Source organism: Dipteris shenzhenensis, chromosome 6 (assembly GCF_047967505.1).
Source record: "Dipteris shenzhenensis isolate YYH24624 ecotype China chromosome 6, Dip_SZ_1.0, whole genome shotgun sequence".
In the NCBI taxonomy this organism is placed as follows: domain Eukaryota; kingdom Viridiplantae; phylum Streptophyta; class Polypodiopsida; order Gleicheniales; family Dipteridaceae; genus Dipteris; species Dipteris shenzhenensis.
Window position 1 is genome coordinate 1,302,035 of NC_141601.1, and position 22,531 is coordinate 1,324,565.

At 37.2% G+C, this 22,531-nt stretch overlaps 1 protein-coding gene across 1 annotated transcript; it reads right to left on the bottom strand.

Moving 5' to 3' along the window:
• Positions 1 to 5,829: 5,829 nt before the first annotated feature.
• LOC147900627 (dynein regulatory complex subunit 6-like) lies at positions 5,830 to 7,337 on the bottom strand. Its single transcript, XM_087375689.1, has 6 exons — positions 7,245 to 7,337; positions 6,893 to 6,996; positions 6,586 to 6,664; positions 6,284 to 6,409; positions 5,949 to 6,173; positions 5,830 to 5,835 (listed from the first exon to the last, which is right to left on the bottom strand). The coding sequence occupies exons 1-6, from the start codon at positions 7,335 to 7,337 to the stop codon at positions 5,830 to 5,832; spliced, it is 633 nt and encodes a 210-aa protein (XP_087231815.1).
• Between the last annotated feature and the right edge of the window lie 15,194 nt (positions 7,338 to 22,531).

Genomic DNA, 22,531 nt, shown 5'->3' on the forward strand with positions numbered 1-22,531 from the left:
CACCTCAAATGTGATTTGCATGAGTTGAAATCCAAGAAGGTGGCAAAAAAACCTTATATAGGTTAGCAAATGTTACATCAACCAACATTAATGAACAATAGCAGGAAAATCTAATAAAAGACACTAGTTCTTTAGATGATGAGTGAGTTCAAGACAAGGTATTGGCTAAAAGACATGTAGCATTTGTTGTCCCAAGCATAAATGTATGACTCTTGCAAGAAACGATAGCACATTACCAGCTTCATTAAGCACATCACACACAATGAGGATCACTGTGGACCAAAGAAAATACAAGTATCTAGGCTCTTGCATGGCTAATGGAAGGGCAAAAGCCTCTGATGAATGTATACTCTTTTCACGCAAAGAGTTGCCAGCAAGGGCATCTTCACCATTCCATTACTAATGCAAGACTATGTGTTTCCAATCAAAAAGAGCATGCAAGTCACAAAAGGTCATCCTTGAACCTTTCCATCAATATGATCAAGAAGAATAATCCATTTAAGATGTGAGACTATGTGTTTCTAATCAAAAAGAGCATGCAAGTCACAAAAGGTCATCCTTGAACCTTGCCATCAATATGACCAGAAAGGGCATCTTCACCATTGCATTTAAGATGTGAGACTATGTGTTTGAAATCAAAAAGAGCATGCAAGTCGCAAAAAGTCATCCTTGAACCTTGCCATTAGTATGACCAAGAATATTCCAATGGGTTGGTTGCCAGTGACCAAATGCATCTATAGTTAATTATGTAATCAAATAATGAATCATGAATGTCCATGGTGGAAGACCATGCATAGCTTAAGCATAAATTTTCCTTTGTGAGCCATAATATGTACGTGAATATTAAGAATATTTAAAACCCATGCATCCTTCATGATTAGAGGCTCTCTAAAGAAAGTAACACGAGGCCCCTATGACCATGCTTAGATTATAAGAAGCTTCCTTGCAAGCTACATAGATGGAACAATATCCCCAAGCCAAAGAATGTTATGCCAATATTTTGTATGGATTGGTAAATGCCTAGATTTTTGAAAATTCACCTAGCTGCCAAACTATACAATGATAAAGCACTCATGAGCTGAGAAAGATCCCTCTAAGTGTTATTGGGAATGAAGAAAGAGTCATGGGCATAAGATTGTGCAATCATTTGCCTCCCTCCATGTATCTTTAACTCATGCAAGCTGCCTAAAACAACGAGATGATCAATGCATAAAAGCAATGGATGAGTAGCTATGACATATAACAAGGCATTGAGAGGGCGTCCATGATGCAATGAATGAGAAAGAGTCAAGTTATCAAATAAATCGTAGAAGAGAATGGCAGTAGCTTTGCTATCTTGATATAACCAATAAATTATGCCCTACATCTTCATCCCAAAGCCCAATAATTACATAGTTTGCAAGATGAAATCCCTTGTATAGTGTCAAAAGCTTTTGCAATATCAACCTATAACAAGTTAATAGCTTGCTAAGTGTATTTTGTATATTCTATCCCTGCATAAGCATTTGCAATATTATCTGAAAAACAGATCATGAAATCAAAATCAGTATTATGATGTTGGACAGCTGATTACAATTGCTTTGTACTTGATTGTTATGAAGCTAGAAAACTATTTACAAGCACAATATTTTAAGGTATTCCATAATGGTTTAAGAGAAGACATCTAATGAGACATCCAAGCATTAATGATGTCTTGTTATATATGTTAAAGCATCATTAATGCTTTCATAATTTGATTTTTAAAAGTCCAACTTGTTCTATACTAGATGATACTTTTCCATATGGGCTTCATTTTAATTGACATTAAGTACTAGTTTATACCTTGGGTTATCTTTTATTAGATTCTCCTTTCGAGAACTTCTACGTATAGCTTTAAAAAAAAAAAAAAGAGATTAACTCACTAAATCATATGGTTTAAACTACCTTTTACATAGATGTTATGTGAAGCATTTAGTTGTTTTCACAAAGATTTGCTCATATGCTATATTTATCTTTAATCATCTCATGCTATGATGTATTTCTAAAACATTTGATCAAGATATTTCCTTGATATTTCACACAATATAGATATGAAAGTAAGCCTATGTATTCTTTATTAGTGCTATAGTGGAGAGTTGGATTCTCCTTTTGCGTTTTCATGTAATTATTATTTAAGTAAGGTGGCTTCGGTGAGAGATGAAACTAAATTAAACCATAAGCTTTAGATAGGACTAGGATGTGATCTATATATATAAGATATGTATGCTTCCCAATATATTAGGAGTTAATGCCCATGTGCGCTTATGCACTCTTGTTTGGAAAAGCCCTTGATTTTTCCTACTTTTTGAGGGAATCATTTAAAATATGGAAATGAACAATAATGTAACATTATCGTTTTAGATGTAATACTATTGTTTATAACTAAGATCAACAAACACTGCCCCCAAACTTTCCTAAATGCATAATTTATACTAGTATCCTTTGCACATTTTAAAGATTCGGGTGTATTATTATCCTCTTACTATTGTTGCAAAATTCTTTAGAATGCAGCTTTAATAGTATCTTCTTCATTATTCATTTTAGTAGTAGCTTTGTTTTGTAAATGTCTCATCAAAGTAACCTCATTATTTTATGTGAATCTAGGTTGTATCCTTCTTTTGTAAACTTTCAGTAATAAAAGCACTATCTTATTTTTGTTTAAAAATATATATTAATAGCATTATTTATCATGATGTAAAACTAATAAAATGTACTAACCCTAGGTTTTTTTTGGCATTTTTAAAATTTTACACTATGAAGGTTCCTTTTATTGCTTGAATGAATTCTTTTCCTTTCCTTTTAGACAATGACCATACATGAAGGCAACGCATGAAAGGAAATGAAAGCATGGTTTTTATATTAAAAATAGCCAAAGCATGCATAGGAAAACTCTTAAATGAAAAGGGAGTTCAATTGATTATCATTGTTAGATTTATTAAAATGAGAAAGTCACCAAAAAGCCACATAACATTTAGTTGTTTTCACAAAGATTTGCTCATATGCTATATTTATCTTTAATCATCTCATGCTATGATGTATTTCTAAAACATTTGATCAAGATATTTCCTTGATATTTCACACAATATAGATATGAAAGTAAGCCTATGTATTCTTTATTAGTGCTACCTCCTTAGAGGGAGTGCTATAGTGGAGAGTTGGATTCTCCTTTTGCGTTTTCATGTAATTATTATTTAAGTAAGGTGGCTTAGGTGAGAGATGAAACTAAATTAAACCATAAGCTTTAGATAGGACTAGGATGTGATCTATATATATAAGATATGTATGCTTCCCAATATATTAGGAGTTAATGCCCATGTGCGCTTATGCACTCTTGTTTGGAAAAGCCCTTGATTTTTCCTACTTTTTGAGGGAATCGTTTAAAATATGGAAATGAACAATAATGTAACATTATCGTTTTAGATGTAATACTATTGTTTATAACTAAGATCAACAAACACTGCCCCCAAACTTTATAACTAAGATCAACAAACACTGCCCCCAAACTTTCCTAAATGCATAATTTATACTAGTATCCTTTGCACATTTTAAAGATTCGGTATTATTATCCTCTTACTATTGTTGCAAAATTCTTTAGAATGCAGCTTTAATAGTATCTTCTTCATTATTCATTTTAGTAGTAGCTTTGTTTTGTAAATGTCTCATCAAAGTAACCTCATTATTTTATGTGAATCTAGGTTGTATCCTTCTTTTGTAAACTTTCAGTAATAAAAGCACTATCTTATTTTTGTTTAAAAATATATATTAATAGCATTATTTATCATGATGTAAAACTAATAAAATGTACTAACCCTAGGTTTTTTTTGGCATTTTTAAAATTTTACACTATGAAGGTTCCTTTTATTGCTTGAATGAATTCTTTTCCTTTCCTTTTAGACAATGACCATACATGAAGGCAACACATGAAAGGAAATGGAAGCATGGTTTTTATATTAAAAATAGCCAAAGCATGCATAGGAAAACTCTTAAATGAAAAGGGAGTTCAATTGATTATCATTGTTAGATTTATTAAAATGAGAAAGTCACCAAAAAGCCACATAAGATTTTATGACATGTAATAAACCTTATACACTTATGTAATCACTAATATCCAAAGCAAAAATTTTGTGGAAATATTAGATTATTTATTACAGATAAGTCATTAGAATTTGTTTCTAGAACCTCTTTATCATGAGGTGGACATTGTTGTTCATGTAAATCAACCTCCAAAATCTTGTTTATAGGTGGATGCAACATCGTTGGTTCACGTTTCTGGACAATATAAACATTGAAGAATTATTACTTTGATGAAAATAAGCTAGATCAAAGTAGTGATTTATTATCAAGAAATTGACTTTATTAATGCATAAGCATTACCAAAAACATAATATAAAAACCTAATAAAGATGATAAATTTATAAAGAGATTAAAATAAACATCTATGCAGAGTGGTAAAATAAAATCATTTGTATATAATTTATAAATTTCTATAAAAAATTATTGCTTTCTAAGTGGATGAATCTCCATCATGATGGCAAGTAAATTTCTCAATCAATATAATGAAAGTCACAATATTAATCTCCAAAAGTGTCGACCCTTCCTTTTCTTGAATTCATTAAACAAGTTTATTTTATTTTTTGGAAGTTTGAAAATGTTTGTGAAATTAATATGTGACAAAGGGTTTTAAAGCCCACCTTTGGTTTCCATTTGAATATGTACTCAAAACCCTCTGTCAAACCATGTATTCCTAGAGTCTACAACTGTGCTTTATGCAATTACATTACATATGAGAGCAATTGTTTAAGGGTTCCAAGGGGATGCTAAAACCCATACATCTCTCTTGAAGTGCCTAGGCATTTTAAGTGAATTCACAATAATATATAGTGAATATACATCCTCATGAGCATATTAAGAATTCTAACATTTCGAACAATTCCATTGTAAATGGGGTTTCGCATAATATACAAATGTACATCATTTCCTTTTCATATTCCATCATGACTTTTATGTAAGAATTAATATATGTTCCCTCATCATATCAAACTTCATTAGTAATGTGTCCAATTGAAAACAATGATGTTTACATGATGCGCTAATTCAAGGATTATTAAAACCATCCCATGCATGTAAGTATAAGGTTGTTATTGCTTATATCAATGATAGATGGCCCTTTTTCTCTATTATGTGGCATCTTTTAAAATTCTTGAGGATGGGCTTAGAAGGTGGTATGCACATTGTGACTATTGAAGAAATAAGTAGCAATTTTTGGGAGATCATGGATTCAAGTCAATAGAATAGAAATGTGAGATCTAGATGAGCATGTTAAAACTTGTATGTGGTCTTTAAAACACCCTTCCCATGAACTTGAGCTCTTGGCTATATATTATTAAGTGTCTCAAAGAAGCTTTAGAAAAATGAATCTTAAACAAGGAAAAATAGCTTGCAAATAGCTATGAACTCCTTAGGGGCTCATGATATTGAAGGTCCCATGAATAATTTCATTCCCTTTAAGGCCGCTTTGTAGTGTGTGTATTGTTGTGTAGAGCTTATGGCTTGTCATAGTGTGCCCCTAAATTTTCATAAACGAACCAACATCGGAATCACAGTCATGATTATTGGCATGCAATTTTCAAAAGCTAATATGCTCCTACTCTCTTGAAGAAATCTTTAATGAATTAGTTTATGGAGGACTTAGAGATGTAAGTAGAAAAGCAATTGCTGCTCTCTCTCTATTTTTTTCTTGTTTGTCTTTTCGCGCGCGCGCGCGCGCGCTCTCTCTCTCTCTCTCTCGCAAAAGATCAAAAGCTCAACAGATCACCACTAAAATACATAGCAGAAACACGATAAAGAGAAATTTTTAACACTCCAAGAAACGTCTCTCTCTCTCTCAAATGTTGTTTTCACGGGGATGAGGGGAAAAGAGAGTTTGTCACCTTTAATTCAGGCTTATCGAAATCTACGAGACTAGGACAATGCAGCTGCAGCGTGGCCAGCTCCAAAGAATGAAGCGCTAGCGTTGAGATAACGTCGCTCCACAAAAGCAGCGTAGATAGCTTTCTGCACTCGAGAAGGTTTATCTCCTTTAACCCTTTGGTGTGCAGGAGTGCCTTTTTGAGTGAGATACAACGATGGAACGATGCTTTCTCCAGAGCGGTTGACTGCATAATTAACCGTCACTTAACTCATGAATAGTCAGTCCGAAAGTTACGTAGCTCGACTTGACATCTCAAACTATGAGGAAAAGAGTGCAATTTATTCGGTAACGGACCTGAATGAAGATATACTCGAGCAGTTTACAGCACGAAAGATCAAGGATTTGCAAGGTCGGTGCAATAGTTGATGGAGAGATGATGATTTTGGTCAAGAAAGTGGCACCGCGGAGTTCGAGCCGCCTCTTTGTTCACCCACAAGGCATTTTTTGTAAGCGAAGCGGGCGAAGGCATATATAATGCGCCGTACAGATAACAAGTATGCGTTTGCATGCCTTGGAGTATGGTGCAATTTCGAAAAGGCTCATAGACAAATTAAAACTTGAACTTGGCAAGGCAAAAGAATTGACAGAAGACTCACTAGTTTTTCACGGGGAACACCGAATAACTCTCGAGGGAAGTCATCCGTAATGGTTGAACTCCAATGGATTGATAACTGTCTGCCAGAAGATACAGGCGTTTGTATTCAAATTGTATACAGGTAACAATCCATGGATTCCTTGCTGCATGACGACGTCAGCATAAACTGTACCCTAGTATAATTCTTTGCTCTCTTTTTCCCGATACTGTTTCAAAGTGCGAGAAAAATGAAAACTCGAGGCCCAAATGGATTTGCGATGTGAGGCTTCGTTGGAAAAGATTAAAACGTTTCGGACTTGCGTACGTGCTCTAGTGAAGAGAGGATCTTCTCTCTTAGCTCCACAAAAGATCCATGTTTCGCAGGGTCTGGTAAAGCATCGAGCGGCCTCTCCCATTTTCCATTGGTCATAGCCTGGCCATCATGTCATGAAGAAATTTCTGATTGCCCGGAATTTTAATTTTGGCATACGTTGTACAATCAGGTATGGGAAAACATTGTAGACGTACACATTTAGTTCTTCTGAAATGGCCTCTGAAAACGAGAACTTCACGGACCTATTGCTACCTACAATTAGCAATTCGCAGCAGAAGAATCGTTGGTAAGGAGGTACTTAAAGTTCCGTAAATGCAGTATGATTAAAGCTACTCAAGCAGACAAACCTTTTCCCAGCCCTTGTCATGCGCGGGTGGTGACGATCCTTTCTTTTTCCCTTTTTTGCGATTCTTGCCTGCGCTCTTGGTCTTGGGGGGCATGATGTAGGGAGGAATTGAGCAAATGCAAGTACCCACGCTCAGCAAAGCTGCTACGCGAGTAATGCCTCTCCCTCGCGAGGCAGGCAGTTACGCGAGCGAGATCTAAAAGGATAGTTGTCACTCCTTGAACAATATTAACTCCCGTAACGCGCATGAGATGCATCATCACGACAATGGATTTAACTTCATGCCAAAGTAGAATTTTGTCTTGAGAATACTTTTTCTAGCTTTTGAATGCTTTTTAAAACTTGGGACATCTTTTCCTATTACTACATCTAACACCTAGTAGCTTTTATTATAATACTTTGTCTTAAAATAATCTTTCTAGCTCTTGGAATTTTCAATATCTTTCTTGGTTTTACAACTATAAAGGCATGTTTTCCCCATTTCAAAATCCTTTTTTGGACTTTAGCCTTTGCTTCCAATTGTTTCCCAACATGAGGTTAGTTGTTTTTATAGCTTCAAAATAGGTTTTCTATCTTGACATGTTTTTTTACATTTTGAGAATAGCTTTCATAGCTTCACTTCAAATTTTCCACCTTTAGTTTTGGCACTTTAGTTTTGCTTAAATTGAGTAAATGATATGATCAAATTGACACAAGTATAAAATTATGACACTAGAGTCTAGAACAAGCTACAACACCATGTGCTAATGAGGGCAAAGTCAAGAATACATCCACATACTCATATCTCATGAAGCAATACTTGTAATGAACGAGAAATAGGCATTAAAATAGATACACATTGAAGAGTGTAGCATTAGACCCAATGAAGCAAAACCCTATCTAGACAAGAATTAAAAAATAGTAATTAAAACATACACACACGTGTGCGCATGCACACATACACAAATATGACGGATAAGCAAGAACTCCAAAAAGCCCATGCTTGAACCCAACAAATAAAACTCATGCATATACATTCTAACTTCCACATTAACACAACAAAGAACTTGTGTAAAACCCACACATACCAGTGACAAGCAACCACAAACCAACTAGAACCAAGATGAAAATTAAATTAGAGAAAAGTACACCATACAAAATGACCTATTATGCTGTGATTATGCTCTAGTAGACTTATCAAAAGGACAAATTAAACCTATTAAAGGAATGATAACATAGTAAATAAGAACCCAAGTACATCCACAAGAGCCCTTGTTACCTACAAACAAGGAGCTTGGACTTCATACTCTCATACCTCTTAAGAAGACACTATAATGTATAGAAGGTACCTATAGTGCAAATAAGCAAACAGTGCATAAGCTCCCCTACCTCCCCTATACTATATGTTGATTGAATTGATGTATACAATCTACCACAAGGTACTAAATTATCTTCAAGGCTAGCAAAGCTAGCATACATAGCAAATACATTGTATTGGCTTCCATAACTTAGACATCCTGGTGTTACCTCCTTGGTAGCGACTCTAATAGTTCTTTTTAGCATTAGCCATATCAGTAAAATGTGTCCAATTATGAAGCATGATTGTAAATGTAAATTGAAAATGGATTAAACTTTTAGATGTGAAGTTGGAAAGAGGTGTTGGATGCACACCCTTAGATCCTCTATAGGGATTTAAAAAGTACATTTTTAAAAATTAAAATACGTACTTTTTGTTTAAAAAACGTGGCCTAATGCCCTAAATGCCAAAAAGTGCAATTCTTTACATTGACTGTCGACCGGGAGCCTACCGTGTGGTTTGTCCTCTTATCGTGCAGTATGAGCTTCCAAACATCGTGCGGTATATAACCATACCAAGCAGTATGAAGGACCCCACACGGTCCCGCATCAATACTATGTGGTTTTTTTAGGGTGCCAGGAGACACCGCTTGGTGACGCACCCATACCGCACAGTGATTGTCGTATCGGCACGTGTGTCATCATGGGTTGTCCAATTTGGAACGATATGCAATTGTGGCCATTGACACACTATGCAGTCAGGGCTGGTACCGCACGGTGGAGGTGCAAAATCTTATAAAAAGATCATGCTCCCGCCACTACCGCCTTGCGCATACTTGTCACTTTCTCTCATGTTTTTTTTTTTAGTATTTGGATGAGTTCTTCTTTAGTCTTTGGTGTCGGTCAGTCGAGCTAGGTGATGACCCACCTTGACCGATTGGATTCACCTCGCCTTGGCTAACTATCAGTAGGCTATTAGAGAGAGGAAATAGAGAGAGAGAGAGAGAGGGAAAGAGAGGGAGAGAAAGAGAGAGAGAGAGAGAGAGAGAGAGAGAGAGAGAGAGAGAGAGAGAGAGAAGGGGGGGACGGAGGGAGAGGAAAAGAAAGTGAGGGAGAGTAAAAGAGAGAGAGGGGAAGAGAGAGAGGGAGAGTAAAAGAGAGAGAGAGGGAGAGATGCCTATTTATGTATCGGTCAGAGGCTAGGAGATGATCCGCTTCAGCCAGTCGAATTCACCTTGCCTCGACTGATGTCTGTAATAGTAAAGATCAAAGTTGGGTGATGGCTTGCATTTTCCAGGTTGTTCCACCCGCTTCGATCTTCTTATATATCATATATATCTATGTTATACATAGGTGTCAATAGAGCCAGGTTTTATCTGGATGATGGCTCGCTTTTGCCAATCAATTCATCTCGATAAAACCCTTCCCAACCGGATGTGTGATTATCAAAACTAATCTAGACCATCTTGGTTATGTGATGTTGTTATATGTTTCCTGTTCTAGCCTCCACCAGCTGATAGATTAACACATGATAGTGACTTTACAAAATTTGCTCTATGATAGTAGATCATGTAGTGACTGTTATAGTACTGGATTATGTCGTAAGCTATGAATTACTTGACGTAATATACCATTACCTTGGAAAGCAAAATGTATTTATTCTAAGGAGTGGAAGTTATGTTTAGAAACATTAATGATGCTGCATGTTGCATGTTGCTTGTCGTGAGTGGTTTGATTTACACTAGCATTGCAAATTTGCATGTGTATTTCGGGTTTTCTTTATTTTGAAGAAGTTTGAGCACTTACAAAATGATTGTTGCATGCACTAGATAATAGGTACAAATCCCAGGGGTGCATGGGCACTAGAGTCAGATTGTTTTGCCATTGGTTGGTTGTTTAGGGAAATTGCCAACTTTCTCATAGATGCTACAGAAGCTCTTAGTGACAACTCGATGAAGGGATACATTACGGTCAAGCTCTTGGTTGATTGTGGAAACTCGCAATGTACGATTGATCCAAAGGAGAGACCTACCATGGGAGCAATTTTGACAAAAATGCATGGTTTCAATGTAAACGAGGATGTGGCAATGCGACCCATTGAGGAAATGAAGACATGTTGTTGAGCATAAGCGACATCTTTTTGAGCTTGACCATATGATCGCAATTTTGATTGCCAAACTTGTAATGTTTTTGTATTGTACACATGGATTTAAAAATGACCATGACATGTATCTTTAAAACAAATGTAACAATTTGCTAGAGTTTACCTATTCTATTTGTACTATTTAATCAATCATGGTCAATCCACAATCAAAATAGTTGGATAAATTCTCAGATCTTGTAATGTGCATAAGTATGTTATAATTAATGTTTCAATTACACGTCACTCACTTGATTTTGGCATGGTTGTTAGTAGATCTTCACTTGCTCTCTCACTCGCCATTGCATCCTCGTCGCAACGATCAATGCAAGTCGCATACGAGTCCCATGATCCAAACGTGCGGGGAAAGCAAGCAATGAGACATATAATGGATGTGGCTGATGCTACCTTCCTACCAACAAGAAGAGATAAGGCTCGCGCAATTGCCAATGTAAGCATCTTTCATGATCCAAAGGGTTGGAAGTACAATCGCATCAACACAGTGGTCTCAAACAACAACATAGCAGCTATGTGGAATTGTGGCTATGCCTCACATGGACGGTGGCCCATCAAAAAATGTCACCACCCACCTATGAGGAAGAATGCATATTATATTCATTGCATGATCAAATCAGATAAGCCTCATAACAGAGCCGTGCCACTCTACTTTGCAAAAATGTTGTATGCAAAGTTCATGCTCGACGTGCTTGTAGACTTTGCCTCCTCACCTAGAACATGCAGCAAAAAGCCATCGCCATTAAGGGTAGCCGTCGCCGCCGTCGCTCTCCCCGTCATTGCATCACCATGTGCTAACATGGGAAGCCCAACTTTAGGCGAGTGAAGTGCATGCCATTTTGTTCCATCTGTGCTCATTTTGTTCCATTTGTGCTCATAGTTGTTATATCATACATAGTGTACTCATTAGCCATGTTTTGCATTTGTGTAGTTTCTGTGACAAACTCTAAACCTTTTTCTGAACGTACGTGAAGACACAGGAGATGAAGGTGTAGAGGAGGTGATGGTGTAGAGGGTCCACAGCTTGCATCGGCAAAGTGCAACAAGGGAAGATCTCACGTTTCCAAGCATCATAGTGCATGATGCTATGTTTGAATATTGACGGGTGATGAGTGAGAACGAGTGGCTTCTTGCTGAAGTTAATCGCATGAATGAAATGCTCCAACAGACTGGACATAGGCAAGACCTCAAAAATTCCTATGAGGAGCAATGCGGCATCTCCACTACGTATTCTCAACAAGCGTGAGATGCACAAGCCTCCCTCCAACACGTTGAAGATGAAGGCTATGTTCGTAACTTGGATCCTGATTTTGTGGGCTTGGCTGTCAGAAAACCCTCCACCCTTTTGACGTGTATTACCTTTGTGGATGATGGGCCTTTATGTCCAACACGCCAAGATCGCTTTGACATGATGATCGGATACTATGCGCTGCCATGCCACTATCAATTTCACCTGGTATGCTTGGCAAATATGTTAACACTAGTTTGGTAGCATGATAGGACATAAAAGTGTCCTTTTGAGGTTTTGGCAAAAACATCCCAACTTGTAGATGTGCTTTTTGGTGATTTCCTCTCTTGACCTTAAGGTAGACTCATAGAACTAATATCTAAAAATATAAGAAGTACAAAAAACTATTACATATGCTTACAAAACGCTTACAAATGTATGGTAATATGATCGTTCACCCAAATAGTAGTTATACTTGAAACTTTATCTAGTATGCTAAAAAATAAAATTAATTTCAAGGAGCTAGCATTTTTTACAAAGTGTTTATAAGTATATCAAACACATAAGAGTGACAAAACTTTGTTTAAAAATAATTTTGGCAAGATTAATTTATATATTAACAAGAGTGGTCAGCCTAGCAAGTTGCATTATAAGTCGCATTTCATTAATAAACATCTTTTTATACTACACATAATAGCCACAAAGAGTCATATCTTAACTATAACAATATTATATCATAATGGAAAGTTACCACATCACAATAAAGTCTAAAACTAAAAGAGATTAAGTGCTCCTAATATCAACTACCAAAACAAGTTTCGCATTAAATCTCACTTTTATAGTTTTGAATTATCATGTATATAATTGTTATGCATATACCTTTTTTAAATTGATTTCACTCATTCATGAGATTAGAGGCACTCTATAAGTATGATTTTAAGTGTATTAAGGTTCTTATGATATCCTTTAACCCTTCTATCTTGAATTTAGTGTGAATTACAACACAAGGAACAACCAATATACGATTTGAATTTGGTGTTGTATATGACATTAGGTCCCTTAAAAACTCACGCTACTCCATAATATCCTATTGAAGACATCTACTAAGTATGGTTGAGTTTAGAACTTGCTAGACATGTCAAAGAATTGTAAAAGATCGATTTTTCCCTTGCCATCAGCATTCACTAAAATTACATTTAAGGCCATAGATCATAATGAGTATGATTATCTAGCTCTGAGGAAATATAAACATATGCGTTATAGTTATCCTTAGACTCTAGGAATTACAAACTCTAAGAAAAATCATTCTAAGTAAGAAGTATGGCCGTTTTATCTAAACTTGAGAAAACATCTTGAAATGTCGGTGTTAGGTTGACCTTAAAATTTTAGGTAGAATTCAAAGTAATAGGTGCAAGTTCCAATCCATAATAATTTCAAGTTTTTTTTTGCATATAAGCTATTATGGAAAATAATCAAAACCCCAAAAGAAATTATCAATGCTTTTGAATAATTCTAGGAAGTTGCTAAATTGACAGGACATAAAAGTGTCCTAGGACATTTTTATGTCCTTCTACCAAAATAGTGTTAAAGGTTAGGAGTGCATGTCCAACCTGTAATGCTCTTGAGGCCAAGCAATTGTACGACGTGCTTGGCATCATAGCAACATTTTCTGCGAATCCTCGATTGTGAAGATTGTAGTTCTCGTATAGGTTCTATGACATATATTGTAATGACATATATTAATTTTGTTAATGGATTTTGGAGATGATGCGATGAATTATATTATGTTCCCATCTTGTATTTTGTATTTGGAAATGACTATCATTTCTTAGTTCGTTTTTATAAAATAGAACTTTTAGTGCTGTATTTTAATTGTTGTGATATACTTAAATGTTGAGTGATTTTAATGCTTGAGTTTTTACAAATCGATTTTCTTCAGACATACACCCATAGAGTAAGCATGTTGGTCATCCTGTTATCAATCATGGTTACTCTCGCACTCATGGGACTGATTTGTGGTTTGTTTACTGTCTTTTTGAACAATTGCCGATGATGCAATTGTTCATGTGGACCTCCGAATTGACACACCCTCGTAGAAGTGTCAAATGGGAACTTTTTGTGTCTTTAAATTTTTTGAAAATGGGCATCACTTATAATTTTTTGGCCACCTCAAATGTACCTATAAATTTTGCAAACTGAGCACATGTATACTTTGCTCATATTGGTTGTGGCATAAAATGTATACTTTGTGCAAATTCTACATGGTTAGCTCGTGTAAACTTTGAGCTTATATAATATGATGATGACAAGCTATTGACATGTTTGGTGAAATGTAAATTGGCATGTAAATCTAGTTTGATTTTATTTTGCAAATCATTTGAGAAGCAACAAGTTTGCCTTTACAAATTAGCCATTCTTGAAATTATAAATTTTTGTTGCACACTTTGATGGGGTTCAAGCTCCCTATGCAAAGTGTGCTTGGAAATATGTATAACTTCATCAATGGCTAGCACACATCACTCCAGCAAATGCAATTTCCAACATCATGAATTACATATTAAATAAATTGCATTTTAAAATAATTGCAACATTTCATTTGATGACAAAAAAGAAGTGTGAATTACAATGTCTCATTTGCATTTTACCTCCAATTGCAACATTAATCAGACACACTGACATACATCACAACAACGTCTCTTCTTTTGAGTTGCTAGAATTCAGTTCAAGGTGTGTAAGTACAAGGGCATCATGCAAGGGACCTGGAAGATCTGTGTGTACCCACTTTGGCACATCACCATCACTGCACACCCCTTTCACATCATCCATCACCCTACCATTCAAATAGAGGTAAACCAGCTTCTTTGATCTTTTCGATGTGAAGCGGTCCTTGTGAGACGGGATGCACAAACTTGTAATTACTCTAGTTGCATTCGCTATAGGAGTTACTACAAGGTTGTGATAATACCTTCATGGCCAGGGCTTGGAAATGAGGCGTAGACACCCCACACTCTCCCACCATCTCAATGCTGGCATATCTTTGGCTTATTCTTTGATTCTTGGATAGGCAAACAGTCCTTCTCTATTTCAAAAAGTTAAGAGTTTCTTAACAGGCAGAAGCATACTCTGTCCTATCCTCAAAGAAACGTCCAAGAAGATAATGCCATGACTGCATAATCTGTACATTTGTCTCTGTACGATATTACCACCATTGCGGATCTAATTTATGGGTGGCATAGTGCAAAGAGTCGTGTGCTTGATTCCATCGTTTTCATACCATCTTTTGCAACATGGTCTGATGAGCCATGCTGTATCGAGACTGTATCCACCTTTTTCTGGCCTTGCATCTTCCTTCGAAACATCCCTCTCCATAGTCTACCAAGCCATATAAGCACTTCCCATGCTTAGCCCTTTCACATCCAACCTATGGATTGCAAACCAAATTGGCTTCATGGCTTCCATTGCATCACCAAAATGCTAGATTACTAACTGATGTCTTTAAGTCAATGAATTTGTTACGGAAGCCACTCAAGTGTGTCTTGGCTATCCACTTTGCGGCCTCTGTGTTGAATAATGTCTCAGTTACAAGGGCCTATTGCTTTAACAACTGCTCCATCATTATATAGTTTGTGCCAAAACATGTCTCACCTGGCTTCAGAAGCTCCATCGAGTGATTGCATGTTGGTAATTCTTGAATATACCAAGTAATCGCTCATGGTTAAGAAAGTATAACACGACTTTCCGAGCCTCATCCACAACAATTTTGAAGAAGTTTGTCTCATGTGCTTTGTACCAATCCTCCAAGACAAGGTCCAGATAGTGGCACGAGCATGGCAATGCCCAAAGGCATCGATATCTGCGATTTATAAATTTCCTAGCCTTTTTACAATTCTTAGCATTATCACTAATGAGTTGAATTTAATATTGTCAGGACCAATGTCTTTGATACATTTACTTAACTGCTTTGCAATGAATTCTCCTATCTTGGCCTTATATCGATTGTTGGAAAGCCTCCCCTTTGAACATCACAACCATGACATTGACCAAGAGCCTCTTGTTAGCATTCTTCCATCCATCTGATATAATGGTACAAAATGTTTTCTCAATGCCCTCGTAAACCACTTGCTGCATCTCCTCTTTCATCCTATTGTAGTATGCATCCAGCATGCTATTATGAATGGCATCATAACTAGGCATTGTGAAACTCAGGCTAGCTTTAGCAACAGAGGCCATGGCTTTTTTTCAATATGGGCTTTGCACCATGCTCAACAGATATCCCACGTGGTAACCTGCCTATGGACCTAGGCATGGGATGACAAATTGCCTTTTGCCACATCTCGCTCTTTCTCGAGTAAGCATAATCTGCACTATGATCTTTCACGACATCATGCTCTGTACTCAAAAGTCAGTATTTCACACCCGCTAGTGCAATAGCTAGCATTGCTTACATGTACATAGCACTTCTTTCTCTCACACCCTCTACTTTCCAATCCCAACCATATGACACAACTATTCGAAAGTTCTAAAAGCATTTGTTCACATTACAAGCAGCTTAAATATATGGGCTCAAACAAAATACGCAAGGAACTAGCAATTGATTGATTTACAATACCCATGGTCCAAATCAATGTCAAATTCCATTGGAATAGTTCCACATATTAAACGTTCACTCATTTACATCTTCAACTTGTACACGGATTACTCTACTCTTTGCATGGTTAATGCCTTGTAGGATGCCAGCAATGAATTTGACACTTGGTCCCTCACATCTCTTTATTAGTTTTCTTCATTGCCAATCAAATGTTTTCTTATCCTCAAGGCAGATTCTGTTAAGACTTGGTTGCAAAAGTTGCACATCCACTTCTGACGACCTAACATTGTAACAAAATCCAACGGTTTCACAACACTTTGCCCTCGTCCATGAGCCTCGTTTTATGATTGATGTTGGCCTATCCTATCTTCTCTGTTTGCCATGATTGCTGTCCATGTAAAAGAGATAAACCATCTCAGATCATTAATATGTTTTCAGCAATCCAAGACAATGTCACTAACAATGTCATCGAAAAACAATGTAAGTTTGCTAGACCTCAAGACAGAGCAACCATCCAATCGTCTTGCATGTTCTTGACATAATTGGATGGTTATAGATGTGGCAATCTGCCTATGGAAATAGGCATGAGATGGCAAGTTTCCTTTTCCCATGTCTCGCTCTTTCTTGAGTAAGCATCTATCTGCACCATGATCGTTCGCGACATCATGCTCTGTATGTGAATGTCAGTATTTCATACACACGAGTGCAATAGCTAGCAATATCTACATGTGCACTTATCACGACTCTTTGTTTGAATCTATGGAGTAAAGGACACCTACCTAGGTTAGACATACCTAACATGAATTTAGACATACATATTATACCTACATAAGTTCAACTAATTGTTCTGAAAAGAAAGTATTACAATCTCCACATAAATGCATGGTATAGTCCTGGTATAGTGTGCCACAAATTTCATCTTACAAGTAAGTAGACAAGTATAGTCTGTAACGTTCTCTAGCATGTAATTTACGGGTTGATACAAGCTGGCAATTGCGAGCTACACAACCGGCTAGACTTTCAATGGGTTGTTATCAGCTGGCGAATGTGAGCCACAACCGGCTAAAGCAAAGTATTTTTATTTTCCTAATATTAAGTACATACAAACTATAACATGTCATTTACTATTTCACATCCATGTGCGAATGCAAGTAGTTACAAGTCGGCACACGCATACTTCCCACTAGCACGTAGATACTTGCTTTCAAAACCATCTATATTTTTTACTATTTTTTTGTAACCTATATAGAAAGTTTACACTTAGCGCATCTTACCATAATCCTTTTTTTCCAAAGATTAGAGATTTCACCCATTCTCTAATCAAACCCTTATGAGGAACTTTTTGGGTCCATGTCTCCCCTAATGCAAATATAATACCAATAAATGCCAAAAGAGAATTACCTCATTCCTCTTCTTGCTTATGATCTTCATTTTTGGGGGGGATATTTAGGAGCCTTGATTTGCATATGAGAGTCTTGGGATGAGGGAATTCTTATAAATTGAGCATGAACCCACTATGTTCCATTGCAATGTTCCAATGTGAGTAATCTCAAGCATAGTTGCAATTGAATATTGTCATCTTCCCTTGCTAGTAGTCTTTCTAACTAGCTTTCATCACATACCAATGCACTTCTATCAAGCACATGTTTGGAGTGTAGCAAATTCATGTGGTAGTAGTGATGTTGTTGAACCCTCAGAATTTTTTATTACGTCATTCTTCAAAGTTTTAAGAAAGATTGCAACTATCACCGATGGTTCTTGCTTTGGTACTTGGTAACTTGGGGCTCCAAATAGACCATGAGCTGATCTATAATTAAATTTCCATATTTTGTTCTCCTTACCACAATGGATCTAGAATCACCCAAGTTTGTAAGAGAAAGCATAGCACATTCAACTAGGATGTATCATGAGCTACCCTTAGAAGATGTAGAGCTTATTTCTTCATTAATTCAACATGAATAAGTCTTATGAGTTTTTGAAGTAGGGTTTAGAAATTTGGTTTTAGCGTATTGTGCAAGAGTGTTGAGAGTGCTTAATTCAAATTGTTGCAAACCCACCAAACCTCAAAGTTTTTTTTGGCTATCAAAACAATGGAAAATTCAGATGCATCTTGACATCTTGCAGGCAACCACAAACTTTTCCTTCCAAATCACTAAAGATTGGGACTTTGTCCTACTTGTGCTTGACCTCCCCTTATCACTACCTTTATCTTGAGATTCAAATGATCCATCATCTTGTAGGAAATCATAACATTTCCTTCCAAATTTCAAAAAACTAGGACTCTGTCATGCTTCTTCTCGACCTCCCCTCCTTGGCTTCATTTTCCCCATCACAACCATTATTGATTGGGTGTCCTTCTCCATCCCAAGTTAGCTAAGTGGAAAAGCCAATAGCTATCTCTAACCTTTTTAGAGATGAGGTGTCCATTTAGAACATGATTATCATAAACTCAGTACACAACCATGTTTGCTTGTGCTCCAAATCCTACGAAACAACTCATCTTTAGAGATGCCAACCTTTATAAAGCCTTTAGCCTTTGCTCCTATTGAGAGAAATATTCAATTGGTAATTCACAAATTTGTCATGCAAGAATCTTTGTAATGTTTATAGAATCTATAAAATTTTATATGTTGGATTTGATGAGATGAATCTCTACAAAGATGTATCAAAAGTGCATTTTGTGGTTTCACTAAATGAATGCAAAGGTAAATCTCTCGAGCCTAAAGGATTCTTATTATGTACTCAAGCTAGGGTGTAGATTTAAACGGCAAACTATGGATGCTTTACCATAAGGAAGAGCATGGTAGCAGAGCAAGAAAGAACAAGGAAAGTGACCCTTTAATAGACTTGCTTCCAGTGCAATGAGGAGAGCCTTCTCAGAGTCAAAGCTCTTTCTATTAAAAAAGTTATTATCTACTTTTAGGGATAGATGACCAGGGATCCTCTCAGGTGTTTGCTCCCCCTTTGTGTGTTTGTCTCACATTGATAATGTGATGTACTACTTTTATTTCTCATCATAGGCATCAATCTTGGGTAGGGGTGCCCATTTTAGTGGTCCCACCCTTAGGTTTCATTGTATCTGATTTATTGTTAGTCTCATAGACCCTTTGGTCTTTCATAGATGTTAATAAACTTTCTTTCTTTCTTTCTTTCTTGTATACTAGGGGTTTGAAACTGTCCCATCTTGCTAGATAAGTCTTTTGTTTCCCATACTCTTTAAAACTAAATTTGTCCAATGATTGTCCAATGTCAATCAAAGAATCTAATATCTTTTGCACTGCTATATTTAAGAATATAATAGGAATAAAAACAACACACTACCTGGGTAATCCATAATGGTAGCATGAAATGAAAAGACATGGGTTGGGCTAAATCTAAAGCATGCAAGCTACCAAGATATGAGTTGATAGAGAATATAAAAATGAAGTATATCATCATCAACAAGAAAGAAAGTTGTTTAAAAACAAGCAAATGCAAGGGATCAAGAAGGCGGGGAATAACCCATCGACAAGAAGTTCAATGAATTGCAAAGAAAGCCTTTGCATGCCTTTGAAGGTGGACTAGGCTATTAGAATATAGTTTTAATTTGAAGGTGAAAGTGCTCAACGTGATTTTACTTTTTCAATTAAAAAAATACATATGGAAATTTCCAAAAAGTAATATCAACTCTCCACTAAAACCCTCCTGTGAAGGCCGTGCTGAGGGCACTCCAAAAAGGAAAATCGCTCGATTTTTCTTCCTGATGTTTTCAAGCAAACATCAAGAAGAAAAAACTTTTGTGTTCATCTCTCTTGTACTTGTGGATATCTCAAAATCTATCTGTAGCCCTCTTTTGAGTTATTCTGCCCTGCTTCTAACTGTGTACTGTTCTTTGAAAGTGTAATGTTTTCGGTTAAATTTAGTCAAGTATTTTTGCATTTTGAGCTAATTGGGAACAATTGGGTCGAACGGATTCAGCAGACATGGAGAACCCTTTTGCAGTATGCCTGTAGAAAGGGGAGGCCATTAACAAGGCCCTTGAGCCACAGGTAGGGACTGAGGCCACATTTGTGGACTTAAATTCCACAGCCCTCATGGGGCACCTTGACTTGGAACGCATGGATGACAAAGACCCATGGATGAGGGACTTTGCAAGGCGAAACCCTGGTTGAGGAAATGCACGAGACTTCCAAGGGGGAAACTCTTATGAACTTCTGACCTTCTAAGTGCCCTCGACATTCGACGGCTGCATGGTCCCGCAAGTTCCACCTTACCGTCCAAGGAGCCTCCATGTAAAATGCCTAGTGACCCGCTTCCTCTTGGAGTCTGACACTCTCGCAACTGCAACTCCAATGTATGAGGGAGCAGGCCCAATGCCGATACCGATAACCCAATGGATCCCGCCACCACGACTAGGCTTGAGGTTGCCTCTATGACCCATTAGGCCCACAACAATGCTGCCTCCACCACCTTCCCAAATGGTGCTATCGGATGAGGCGGTGCACATCTTGGTGAACACAATTGGAAGGGGGGCCGCCCCACACCCGTATTCCTAGTAGGGGTCACAAATCCTTATAGGAGTCGATAGCCATCTCCAAGTTGATAACTAAATTCCTTGGGGAAAGATATTTGGTCTCCCACGTGGAGCGATTCGAGCAAATATGCGAAGCATTTGGTGCTCTTGTAGATCTAGAATTAATGCGTTTGGCCTTAGTTTGGATGGCAAGGCATGCCAATGGTATATGGCCCTCAACCCGAAAGAGAGAGTCAATTGGGAGGCATTACGGAAAGCATTCATTGTAGGATTTTCCCCCAGTGGTCATAAGTGGAGCCCGATTAATCAGTTATATGAGGTAAAATATAATGACAAGGAATCCCTCTAGGATTACATTGCTAGGATTCAATTCTCGGTGCAAACCACATGAGAGGATGAGTGACAAAACGATTGCTGTCGTGCTTCCTCATCGGATTGGTAGATGTGAAGCTGCATGACCACTTGATGGTTATGAATCCCACTTCCTTCAAACTCTGCAACAAGAAGGTAGCCATTTGCATTAGTGATAATATGATGGATAAAATTGTCCAGGACAAAACTACAATTGCATCAGAGGTATCACAGTCGGTAAGGTCTTCTAGTACGGAGCCTACCAAGAAGGAGAACAACAAGCCTAATGGCTTGGACATGACTGAGTTGGCCTCCAAACTACTAAATTAGCTGGGCCAGTAGTGGAAATGAGGGACCTCCAAGTAGGCACCGAGTAACCCCCACTTGTTTCCCAGGAGAGACAACGTGTGGTGCAGGGTATGCGACAACAATCACCCCTCCAATGAGTGCCCCCACCCCATGGCTCCTCATGTTCCTCGAAATCCCTCTTCGTCATCACTAAGAAAAACTTATTTCTTTTTTTGACCAAGAACCAAGCTCCCTCAGTGGTCTTAAGTACATTCCATTGCGGGAAGTCCTTTGGGGCATAATCTTTTCCATCGTGCGTCAAGGTCATATCATTGACAAATACTGAAACATCAACACCCACAAAAATCTTGGCATGCTCCATGATTCCTATATACCAACACAATAAGGATAAGTCATTTTATATTGAAACAATAAAATATTTTTTGACAAACGTACAATGTGTGACATTGACAATCTATCCAATGATACAGCTGTCACAATCTACCCAATGATACAACTGTCACCATCTAACAATAGCTCGGAAGGCATAGCCTAGAATGCTTTACAAGGCTCAAATATATACATAAATGATTTTAAAATAATGGGGATAGCCTAGAAGGCCTTACAAGGCTTAACTATATGCATAAATGTTTAAAAAATCAACAATCATTGATACATTTCTAATCTGTCAGTGCTAAAACTGTAATTTGCTATGTGTAGTGGCTCCAATTCCAACTGTCCTACACACTGATACATATAGCTGCCAATATTGAACTCTGCTCATTGCTTGAATGGTAGGGTTGTTGTGAGTGTGAAACTGCATGTGAGAGAAAGGAAATTTGAGCATGGCTTTGATTGGCAACTTGGAGAATAGCGTCTCCTCTAAGGCA

What these genes read in the sequence shown, in the direction of transcription:
- LOC147900627 (XM_087375689.1), bottom strand. Translation starts at nt 7,337, where the DNA reads ATGCCCCCCAAGACCAAGAGCGCAGGCAAGAATCGCAAAAAAGGGAAA. An exon ending in AAGATCCTCTCTTCACTAGA is followed by an intron (nt 6,665 to 6,892) that starts GCACGTACGCAA and finishes ATCTTCTGGCAG; the next exon opens with ACAGTTATCAATCCATTGGA. An exon ending in GTGTTCCCCGTGAAAAACTA is followed by an intron (nt 6,410 to 6,585) that starts GTGAGTCTTCTG and finishes GGGTGAACAAAG; the next exon opens with AGGCGGCTCGAACTCCGCGG.